The sequence below is a fragment of the Podarcis melisellensis genome (assembly GCF_964234715.1).
Source record: "Podarcis melisellensis genome assembly, chromosome: 6".
Classification (NCBI taxonomy): Eukaryota; Metazoa; Chordata; class Lepidosauria; order Squamata; family Lacertidae; genus Podarcis; species Podarcis melisellensis.
The window spans coordinates 65,891,580-65,904,017 of NC_138538.1; the positions used below are offsets into that span (position 1 = coordinate 65,891,580).

Genomic DNA, 12,438 nt, shown 5'->3' on the forward strand with positions numbered 1-12,438 from the left:
AGAGTTGTGGCTTAGCCAGGCTGTTTAATTAAGTGAAAGAGAGTGGGACCGACTACTGCACTTTGGTAATTTGGAAGTCCTGTGTTTTATTATGATAAAAATCATAAGAGGCCTTTATGTAGTTCAGGACTCTGTTTTTATTTCAATGTTATCTAAAAGAACCATTGCTACGAAACTTCCTGAAGATGTGGTTTAAAAAAAGTAAAATAAACACACACGGAGAGAGAGAGAGAGAGAGAGAGAGAGAGAGAGATAGAAAGAAAGAAAGAAAGAAAGAAAGAAAGAAAGAAAGAAAGAAAGGGAGAGTCAGTCTTTGTATCACTTGGTTATCTTGCAGGACTTATTGCCTCATATTTAATAAACCACTTTGCTGTGTGTTGCTTAACTGGTAAGCAGTTATTGAGTCAAAATCAGAAGACTGCTATAAAATCAAACTGTCCCCTTTTTGTGTTCCAAGAAGGGAATGTTCTAATTGACCTATGGAGGGCCGCCTTCTCAACTGCAACTCTTTGTGTAGATGCTGATAAAATTCCAAGCATGCAGGGAACCCTTACAAGAGTCAGTCTGAACTCAGGTTGAGAAGAGAATTAGTGTGAAGAGCCTCCATAATCACTAGCTTTCAGAATGTTTTTACAGTTCCATGCTGTGGAGCTATGCCTCGGGCCAGACTTTGCAAGAACCAGCTTGTAACCTCAGGCTAAGGTGATGTGAGCTAGGTTAGACATTCAGCCCACATGTTTCTCATAAGAGAAAGACCAGACATATCATAGAAAGAAGATATTAAGAGCTGCCTGATACTGAGTCACACCAGTGTGGTCCTTCTACCTTAGCATCATCTACACTGAGTGGTAGACGCTCTCCCAGGGAAGTCATGCAGAGAGAGAATGCTTTCTCACCTTACAATCTTTAGATCCTTCAAGTTCGTAGAACATATTCTTTATGCGCTCTAAGAAAATATACTTTGTGTGTATATCACCGAGTTCTGGTTACACATACAAATTAAAGAACAAAAATATTCAAATCCTACTATTTTCTATCATAACTAGTCAACTTATTGAAATACAGTGGTACCTCAGGTTACATATGCTTCAGGTTACAGACTCCGCTAACCCAGAAATAGTACCTTGGGTTAAGAACTTTGCTTCAGGATGAGAACAGAAATCGTGTTCCGGCGGTGTGGCGGCAGCAGGAGGCTCCATTAGCTAAAGTGGTGCTTCAGGTTAAGAACAGTTTCAGGTTAAGAATGGCCCTCCAGAACAAATTAAGTACTTAACCCGAGGTACCACTGTACTTATTTTTTATTGATTCAGTTGGGTCCTAAAACTCAAAATAGTTATGCCAGGGACAAAAGCAAAGTATCTGCTTGAATTTATTGGGTCTCTTTCCTGTGTATGTGTTGTTGTTGTTTTTGCTCTCAGCTTCTTCCATTCTCCATTTTGTTGCAGTCTAAGCTTGTTCAGCATTGCAGAGCTTGTCTGCAAAGCTACACTAGCCATCACCAACAAGCACACACTGACTTCTCAAGTTTCAGCTTCCTTCTGTGAGAGCTCTGCTGCTCCTGTTTCCAGTGCTGAGTCACCAGCTAGCTTAATTCAGATCAGCTTCTGCCAGAGTGAAACTTTGTAAAGGTAACCTCTTTAGAGCATTCCAAATACAATGAATTCAAACATACATTTTATGTACATTAAATGTATAACTTTGACATAGATCACATCCATGCAATACATGGCATGCCCCCAAAGATTTCTGTAGACTATAGTTTGCCCCACAACTCTCAGCACACTTAACAGACTACAGTTCCCAGGATTATTTGGGGGAAGCCGGGTGCTTAAAATATATGGTGTATATGTGATCATAGTGTTGGGTGGGGTCTTGTAGGCCATCCTTCTTAATGCTGAGCGCCCTCAACAGTTGACTATCCATCTCTGTTTGAAGATCTAAGCTAGGGCAAAGAGATCCAGCTTTTTGAAGTTCCAGCTACAGCAAAGCCATCACCCCTACAACTAATTGGTTACACTGTAGTGTCCAGTGTTTCCTAACCTTGTGCATCCAGCTTTTTTTGGACTACAATTCCCATCATCCCTTGCCATTGGTCTTGCTAGTCAGGGATGATGGGAGTTGTAGTTCAAAAACAGCTGGAGGCACAAGGTTGGGAAACACTGTAAACTGTCAATAAATTTATTCTAATGCTCAATTGAAATCGACCTTCCTGTAACTTAGGGCCCATTATATATAGCCCTACCTTCTGGAGTAGGTGAGAACAAGTTGTCAGGGAACTGCCATCGGAAGGACAGGAGGTGGAAGGGCTCACAGAGGTTAGGAGAGACTTAGCAGCAGAAGAGGGAACCAGCAGGGGGAGAGAAGGAGCTCTGAGGGAAAGTGAGCCGGAGGGATGGCTCAGAGACACTTCCAGCGAAAACAGTGGGGAGGTTTCAGGACCTCCTATAGGGACACCCACTCCTTGCCGGAAACTGTCGCGCCGAGAGTCCAGAAGACGAGTTTCCGTTAAGGAGCTTTTATGTTGGAAGAGATTCCGTAAACGCCCACTGTCGGATTCTGCCAGCGACTGACGGAGCCATGCTTAAGGGGCTCCGTTATAGACAAAGGTTTGCTGACTTGCCCAAACTCTGAGGGACTAAGCTTTTACGCACAAGCAGCTCATCATCCCATCACACAAGTCCTTGCCTTTTTACAAGGCAACAGTCCTTCAGGAATTTGAAGAGCACTATCTTAATACCTGCTGATAACACATTGTCTTCCAGTGGAATCAGTTAACACTTTAAGTTCTGCAGGGGCGGGCTTTGGTAATATGGCATGTGAGTGAGGACAAAATTTTGTGGATCCCCTCCTAAATATTTCTCATTTTCACAATAATTCCTTTGGGTGCAGTTGCCTTTTAATGGATCTTTTCAATAGGTACCTTTATTATTATTATTATTATTATTATTATTATTATTATTATTATTATTATTATTATTCCTACTACTTTTGTGCTTCCATGGCAAGGCACCCTGTACATGGGAACTGCCTACACTGCCCTAAACCCAACGCTGAGTTTTGAGAGATCTTAAAGTTAGATAAACTGACTTGATTGGTATGTGGAGGGGGGGGGGAGTTCTGAGTTTTCATGTATTATGTGCAGCCTGTGCTTTTCAAAATATCTTTGCTGTGTCTGGGAAATCATTGCAACAGGTCAGCTGTGGTTACATATACATGGGCTGTACAATTACTTCAAAAACTCTGGCAAATATAATTGCTGTGCAGTTGGAAAGGAGACACACGATGGCTTTTCAGAGCCCCAACTTCATATGGAACTATGCAGCCTCACGATAGCTGGATGAGCTGCTAGTGTGGAGATTGATTCATCTCTCAGAGTGTAAATTGCGACTGACGTTTACAAGGGATTCTTGTGGCTATTGTCTCTTCCCCTTCCTGCCTGCCGGCCTGTGCAGAACAAACAGCTCAGCTTCATTGTCCTGCCATATTTTAGAAAGTTAAAGTAAACACTGTGATCACGCTGTTTACTTCAATATTGTGCCAGCGAAACAGCAAATTGGCAGTCAGCAGTCATCAGGCAGCCAGCAGTAAAACTATACAACAGTACCGGAAAGCTGCAAGTATGTCAGCCCGTTTTATCCCTAATATAGGAGGGGAAATTCCCAAACATTGCATTTCAATTGGCTTCTTTGTCACCTACTGTTATTCAGTCGAGTCTGAATTATTTTTCTGGATCTGGGTTATCTGTTGCACGGAAGTTCCATTTCTCTGCAATTTAGATGTGATTTATATTCATACCTAAAGCTGTAATTGCAATTTAAAGAAGCAGCTCAGTCCTCTAATCTGAATTCATCATCTGACTCCTTACCATCCTCTTTCACATCCAACATCACCATCAGCTTTCTTCATGATTTTAGCACACGCACATTATCCACAGCAATCCTCTTAAAAATGTGCACCTATGAGATTTGGGTGACCTTGTTTTCCCCACTATGTGTGACAGGGATGGGGAACCTGTGGCCCTCCAGATTATGTTGGACTCTGAATCCCATAGACCCCAGTCAGCACAGCCAGTGGCAATGGATGATGAGAGTTGTAGTCCAAGAACGTCTGGAGGGACAAAGGTTTTCCACCCCAGATTTATCCCAATATTGTGAGCAGTGTTGGCCTTCTAGAGCATTGAACAGGAGTCTTTCCATCCTGAAAACTGAACCATAGCTCCCTGGTGCATTTGGCAACTTTAGCAACCACCACATGAAAAGAATAACGATAAGATTAGGATATATTTATTCATGGCTCATCTTACAACATTTGTTTAAATGTGACCTTTGCTGGTGTCTTTGGCTTTTTAAAAATTTGCAGCATGATGCTGCAGAACTTGCACAAGAATTTTAAAAATAAAATTTGCTATTAGCTGCAAAAATGTTGAGATCTGTTTTTAAAATCGGAAAAATGAGAATCTCGGAGAAACAAAAAATACATCCTTCCATCTCTACTCAGAGGAGACTCATTGCAATGAATGGGCCTATCTTAGTAATGCCCTTTCATTTCACTGAGTCTGCTCTGAATGAGATTAACATGGGACACAACACATTGATCTTTAGATCCCATTCCCTGCTCGAGTTATCCTACTAGACAAAGTTCCTTTCATGGACAATCTGGAGAAGACAGATTGCATTATTGAATCACTGTCTCTTTAAAGAGTAAAGAACAGTTTCATAGCAGTATACACATTAAATGAATTAAACTGACAACTGTCAGTTCAACCTCTTTTTGCTTTCAAAAATATCATACAGATCCTTTGTTTAAAAAAAGGTTGAATGTTACTTCTGAAACCAATAGCTACTACAGCTTCCTTGATTATATCAACACAAAGCTCCAGAGTTAAGAGTGGAGAAGGGAGGTATTTAAATAACATCATTAAGGATATCATTAAAAGCCAGCTATTACTGAACAGGTGCAAAATTGTTAAATTGCTGCTAATGACAGCAACAGTGAGCGTTGCCACCTATCTAACTAACATGCTTGCACTGTGTGTGTCATTTGGCGAGCTGCGGCTTATATGCGTACATGAAAGAGAATCTGCATTGATGATAACAGAAGGACTGTTGTACTAGCAAGCAAACATTATAAACTGAAGAGTAACAGGCATTTATCTCCAGAAGCCCTTCCTAGGAAAAAAGTAGAGGAGAAATACACACTCACACTCCAAGATCTAACATATCATTAAGTCACAGCATTGCTCCACTTATTTTAGCTTCAAGCTAATAACTAACCTGACTATCTTTTAATCCTTTTAAGATCTTATCCAATTAAAAGCAGATGGTAAATATGTTCTTAGAAGACTACAGAGAAGATTAGCTGAGTTGTGTGATCCACTGCCTTAAAGAAATGCCCCTTTTTTGCTTCCCAAGAATATTTCCTGCACCACCGATGAAAACCAACGAATGAATAGATAAAGAACCCCTCCACATGATGCTGACACAAAACTTCACACATACACTATGCAAAAAGAGGAAATAACATTACCCCCTTCTCTCCTCCACCTCTACCTCCACAAACTCACAATGCCTACGATAACAATGTCTCACACCAAATGTAACCAACCTGTAGAAAAGACTACAAATTGAAAACAGATACGCTATATGTAGCTTTGTTATTCCTGAAAATTTTCCAGTAAAAACCATTTAAAGAAATTTCCTACTATCTTACCCACCTTCACCCAGAAAGCTTGGGCAGCTGCTGGGGTTCATGAACTCTACCAGGGACCACCATTGATGTGGGCCCTGGGAGCCACAAACCTATATAACTCACTATGGGGTACTGTGGGGAAATTAAAAAATGGTGTCCTGGAGTTCTCTAATGCAGGAGACGATTCACCTTGCCAAAGCCAGTAAAGATGTCCTTGACCATAAACCACAATAAAGCAGTGACCAAACAACAAAAAACACAGTATATCCAAAATAAAAGAGACAAAGGCTAGGCAAACAGAAACAGAAAAATGGGATTTACTCCCAGGTAAGTGCACATAATTCATCCTTTAAAGTAGTGTGAGAAGAATGAAATAATCTCTAGCTAGCACCTAAAAGCAAGTAACCTTGGGAAAGTACCCACAGCCACCACTGAAAGGGCTTTGTCTCCAGTCACTCCAGTCATTTTCTTGAATCAAAATGACAGTACCCCTAAACATTTTTTAAAGAAAATCTCTCTCTCTCTCTCTCTCTCTCTCTCTCTCTCTCTCTCTCTCTCTCTATAATGTATCACATTTGTTAATGTTAGTTTAAAACTTCCCACAATCCAGGAGCTTCAGATTTCAATGCTCTACAACTCCCATAATCTCTGACCATTGGCCATGCTGACGGAAGGGGCACAGCTCAGTCATTCCTGGTTTCATAGAATAATTAAGCATGTATTTGGCTCTCATTAGTTCTTTTGCTGTGTGACAGAAGACACCTCCCCCCTTTTCCTTTCACATAGTGGTGAATATAAGTAACAAATTCATGTGATCACATGAAAATTAAAGATTAATCACTTGATAAACCCGTTTCTCAATGACAGGAACATGATAGGAAAAACTGCTTTCAGGGTAACTCCATTCCAGTAAAATCCATTCCAGTCAGCCATGTAGGCTATCACACCAATATAGTCATTGTCCTCTCCTTTTCCGTTATAAACAGAGATTAGACTTACTATGACAGTATTTCACCTTCTAGAAACAGCGTCATTTTGTGTAATATTCCCCCCATGCCTTTGTCACTATCAGATTTCTAGAAGCTATGAGTACACAGGCAACCTAAAACTCAGTTATCTTTCCATAATTTTTATTTCATGTTTTTGTGTGTATGCCTGTTGACTAAACTTGGCCCAAGGGGATGGATTAATACAGTTAGATGATTTACTGTTCTGTCCTTGATCCTGTCATGTCTGGATAGCTCAGTTGGTTAGAATATGGTCCTGACTGCAGGTTTGATCCCCGTACAGGACAGCTGCATATTCCTGCATTGCAGGGGGTTGGAATAGATGATCCTCAGGGTCCCTTCCATCTCTACAATTCTATGATTCAGTGTGTTTTGGGAGGGCCATTTTGTCCACCTTGGAGCTCTTTTCTTTTGTCCATGCAAAAGTCTGCTTAGGAATGCATAGCTGAGTATTAGTATTCATGGAGAATAGAAGTATTTCAGTATTTATGGATAAGGAATGGGTGTTGGGGCAACATGCTCTACCCCAACCAATGCACATTAATTCGAATGTTTGGAATGGATACCTGTAGCTCCCCATATATCTATTATTCACAGACACTGAAGAACTAAAACATCAGACATTTAAAAACAAATGGGTCAATATGGTTTAGGGAGTCATGGACAGAAAAGCTGGGCACTTTTCTGGGAGCAGGCCTTATTGAACAAGGTGTGACTTTTGTCCAAGTAAGAAAGAATAGGCTTGCTCTGGAAGGGAAACAACAGCGGAGCGAGTATGAATGGAACCCCCCACTAAGGATTTTCTCTCATCATTTTTCACTTTCCATTTTTATTTAGGTGAAATCCAGTGAGAACCTGGTGGGACCCCTCTAAGAAAGTGAGCTACTTTCATCCATTGCATTTGATCTTCCTGTGAAATCCCCTCAGGTATTCTACATGAAGGCAAACTCTCAAAAATTAATGCTTTAAGTGAGGAGAAAGAGAGAGGGATCAACACCAACAGTTGGAGACCATCCTGACTTCCTAACCTGAGTCCTCCAATCCGGGGCTCTATTCGAAAGAAGCAAAGAAAGAGGAGATGCATCAAAATGATGCCAACAATCGAACTTCATCAAATAAGAAAGTCATTGTAGAAGACTGAAAAAGCCCCGCATTTCTTTTGAGAGATGTTGGCTCGGTAGGATATCCGAAGCAATCTTCAACTGAAATAAATCAAGCCTTTCAGTATTTTGTACAAAATACAGTCATACCTTGGATCCCGAATACCTTGGTACTCAGACGTTTGGGCTCCCAAATGCCGCAAACCCAGAAATGAGTGTTCTGTTTTCTGAACTTTTTTTTGGAACCCAAATGGCCAACAGGGCTTCCATGGCTTCCGATTGGCTGCAGGAGCTTCCTGCAGCCAATCAGAAGCTGCGCATTGGTTTCTGAATGTTTTGGACTTCCGGAACGGATTCTGTTAGACTTCCAAGGTATGACTGTATATAGAATAAGAGTTGGAAGAGGCCACAAGGGCCACCCGCTGCAATGCAGAAATCTTTTACCCAGTTTGGGGTTTGAACCCATGACTCTGAGGTGAAAAGTCTCTACCAAGTGAGCTATCCCAGGCTTCATTTGTTAAAGTTTTTTAAAGAACAGTTTTGAGGCTGTGCAACCCTCCCCTCTCCCCGCACACTTTCTTATTCTCATGACTTTTGGTGCTACCTCCCCATTTAGCCTCAGGGAATCAGCCAGCTAGCCAGAGCCCACACCAGAATACTCTATTCCATTCCCAACCCATCTTTTCTGCTTTTCATTTCCAAGTGATTCTACCCCCCCCCCCCATGGCCACTGAACATGCTAATTCCTCATTGATTTGTTTGGGTGTATATGTGTGTGAACATTAATCTCTTAATTATATTTTAAAATATTTCTCATACTCTGCAAACCCTAGGGTTTCCCAGAGCATGCTCATTCCACCCTGGTTTTTTTCTTTCACGGACCCCACCTGGGTCCCAATTTTGTCAGCACTCACTACCTGAGCTCACTAGCAAAGGGAGATACTTTGGTGACAAATTTAGTTTTCCACAAGTCATTCAAAAAAGCAGGAATTCCAGGAACAAAGTCTAAAATAATCATGCAACCTTCCAGTGTCTACATCTACAAATCATGCTGGAATGACAAGGTTGTCAGAAGAAGAGATTGCTAAAGATAACCAAATAAATAATGATTTGTAAGAAACTCCATGAATATTAGCTTGCTTACCATAACATCCATTTCTGTCTGGTTTCTCTATGCCGGGCCCACTGAATCCTGGGCTACAAAAACAGCCTTGGCGTCCATTACGAACTTCACATTTTGCACGCTCATCACATGGGATGGTACAGTTCTGGGAAGAGTAGCTACTGTCCAGCAGTGTGGACATGAACACTAAATGGAATTTAAAAGAAATGTGAGTTTTGTCTTTGTAGTTGTTGAGTTCTGAAATCAGTTTTAGGCAAACACATTTGGGACAAAATAAAATTGGCATTAAGATGAAAAATCTTATTGCTAAAGAGTCCTGTTGAACAAGGCTCGAAAACAAAATTATAACTCCTGAATGAATGATTTAAGCTGAAATATCTAGGCTTTCAAGTATGTGGTTTTATCTTGAAAAGCATCAGCCTTCAAGTGTGTTCAGTAAGCACAAAAATATTGCAAATCAAACAAAGCTCCACAGTATTTTTGAATAAACTATAAGTGTTTAATTCTACCATGTTTCCCAGCACAGGGCAAAAGTGGCAAATAGTTCTTAGTCCAAAAAACACAACAGAGGAGACAAAAAACATTGTGCATCTGCAGGATACCTCCCCCCTCCACAACAAGCATTTTATCATTACTTTTTAATAGCACTAGTCCAACAATGTAACTTCATGGAAGATTACATTTACACACAATAGCAGTATCATTTCGGAACACTTTCCCCATTTTTCAAGGCTACAGTATGACTATCTGAGCTATTTGCTTCATCTTGAGTGTGATAATGGAGCCCAGGCCGATTTTCAAATTCTCCTTACGTCTGGTGATTGCAACGAGTTTCAGCATTATGAAAGTTTGCTTTTGAAAACATTAAGTATAAATTCATTTCCCCATAATGGCAACCTTTATTACTATTTCACATAAGCCACTCTGAGCTTCCCTTTCTCCCCCTGAAGAGTGGCAAATCTATTTTCTGAATAAATAAATAAATGCATTAACACAAAGGAAAAGGAAACAGAATGCAAACAACACAGACCAAGCCATTGACTCAGACGAAATCCCTGTAACTTCAGGGGAGCTTACTATCTTTTAAGAGTGCTTAGGATTGCAGCCTAAACTTCATAAAGTAAGCAGTTGTTGGACAATACTCTCCTAACCCTAATATTACTTTCTAATATTTGAATCGCCATCTTAGTGCTTTATGTCCAAGATTAATTACTGCAGGAAAAACAAGAAGTAGCTTTCTATGAATAATAATGTCCAAAAACATTTTAAAGGTCATGATTATACAACTTTGTAAATATATAATTCTGTTCCCTTCCTCTATTACATTATGCATTATTTATGTGCTTCTTCCCTACAGAAAACCTCTTATTATTATTTCTGAATCTGGCCATCTGTGAGATGTGGCCTTGGTTTAACAAACTGGATAATATTCACATTCACCACTGCCGTCGCCAATGCAATAGCATTTCTGTCTTCTCAAGGTCAGAATTCATTTGAGCTCACGGGATTATTGTCGTCAACTTCTATGCATGCCAGTCTTCTGCAGACATTAGAGTTTCTTTGCCAAGGTGGTTTTGACAAATCTAGCAACTTCCAAAGCTGGACCTGAGAAACTACTTGAGATTCAGACCATTGGTCCATACCAGTCCTACTTGAAGATGCCAGGGACTCTCTATTACTGTGCTTTGGTTGTCCCACATGGATCTCCCAAACTTTCTATTCCTATTTCCACACCATGCCCACCAGTTTTGTCTCTTACATCCAACTTAACCATTCATGAAATAAAATTACCTACCTAGGACCAGTAGAAGTTTCATGGGTGGTGCTTCTAAGAAGTGCTCAGTCTTGAATCCCTTTGTAACAAAATATCTGGTCCTGCTGGAAAATGTATGATCGTGGGCTAAAGGGTTGCACATGCCCATTAGAAGAGGGGATCACGGCGAAATGTCAAAGCTCTTTATTCTGCCATTTGCCTGTCCGTATGCTTCTTCAAATATTTTGAGGGAAGGATGAAGTGAGCTAAAATGCTGAAGAGCAAATCAGCTGGAGAGCAAAGTAAAGGAATTGTATAGAAAGTTTGATCAAACAGATGAATGAATATGAGTGAGGATAGGCGCAGGAGACAGGCATGAGTACAGAGTTTAAGGAGATGGAGCGTTAGGGACTAACAAGAAGATTTAAGAAACATACAGGGATAGAACCAAAGACTGAGGATAGCACAGTGGATGGAGATCACAATGGACTTGGAAAGCTGTGGGGAGTAGACCAGGAATGAAAAATGAGCATTAAGAAATGGTGAGGCAGTTACCAGGATCCCACCAGCCTTGCCTGATGTGGGTTGAGCAAATCAGAATTCTAGCACTCCAAAAGAGTTGGTGAAATCTGTAGTTTGCTTCCGTGTCGACTGCTTTCCTTGGCTATCCAGAGATGTCCCAATCGCAGTCTGAAATTCGGTCACTTTAAGAGCAGCAGCATGAGAAGGAGGCACAGGAAATCCACTGAGATTTCTTTTGTGTGGAAAACAAAGATATAAAGCCATGGGAGGAAGGAGGCAGGAAGCCAAATGTGCAGCAAGGAATTTCGGGACCAGCAGGGAGGCTCAAAGCAGGGAGGTACGTGTTAAGACCCTAAAGGGGTGATGTAATCATAATTAGAGGATAAGTGGCAAAGAATATTGGGGGTGGGGAGAAGATGAATTTTGCTACACCTAACAGAATGGGGGGGGGGAGATATGGCAACATAATGCAGGCAAGAACACGTCCAGTCTCTTTCACTTGGATATATTTTGCTTCCTGCTATACACCTTTTTCAAATTTTGTATTCTATTATTACTATCATTGAAAATATATTTCTATCCCACTTGTTTATGGCGGGAAAAGGACCTTGCTGCTGCTGCTGCTATCTTATAGTACCCTTGATTTCACTGGAACTCAGTTGCAAAAACATGCAGTGCTCAAGGTAAGATGATGTGTGGAAAAGAAATGCTTAGAACTTTTAGGATTACTTGAGTGTCTACACACACACACACACTATTTTTTCCTACATGCAGAATTTTTCTGTACTGTGTGGGATTTAAAAAAAACCCCAAAGAGAAAATAGTGTATGAAGTCAATAAATGATATTATCAGGGAGTGCACAGTTCCCAAGAATAGAACCACACAACCTTTTCTTTTGAGGATAGGCAGCAACTGAGTGTGGTGCTAGGTGTGGACCAGCTTCACAGTCATGGGTGACTTTGCATTGTGAAAACCACACTAGTTATAACTCCAAAAGAACTGCTGGAAGCTCCCGTCCTGATGGCAGATCAGGCTTTAGACTTTGGAGGCCTTCAGCACTGTTTACCGGACCTCATCTTCCATTGCACCTTAAGGCAGGAGGCTAGCTCCCATCTATGGGTTACATGGTACATACAGCTCTGTCTTCTAACAGCTTGCCAGTGCTATCTGTGCCTCAGGCAGCAGAATGTGAGGTGTGGTAGGCAGACCCTGAAATACCACACCTGTGCTCTCTTTACCTAACA

General features: G+C 40.9%; 1 protein-coding gene across 2 annotated transcripts in view; it reads right to left on the reverse strand.

Annotated features, from left to right (window-relative positions):
- The window catches only part of ADGRL4 (adhesion G protein-coupled receptor L4), an 85,745-nt gene extending 74,329 nt beyond the window's left edge, over positions 1-11,416 (reverse strand). For both annotated transcript variants that reach the window (XM_081914176.1, XM_081914175.1), the window contains exons 1-2: positions 10,714-11,416; positions 8,940-9,104 (exon numbers count right to left, since the gene is read on the reverse strand). In XM_081914176.1, coding sequence (XP_081770302.1) covers positions 8,940-9,104; positions 10,714-10,840 — 292 coding nt within the window. In that variant the 5' untranslated portion in view covers positions 10,841-11,416. The remainder of the gene's footprint in view (positions 1-8,939; positions 9,105-10,713) is intronic.
- Positions 11,417-12,438: the final 1,022 nt, after the last annotated feature.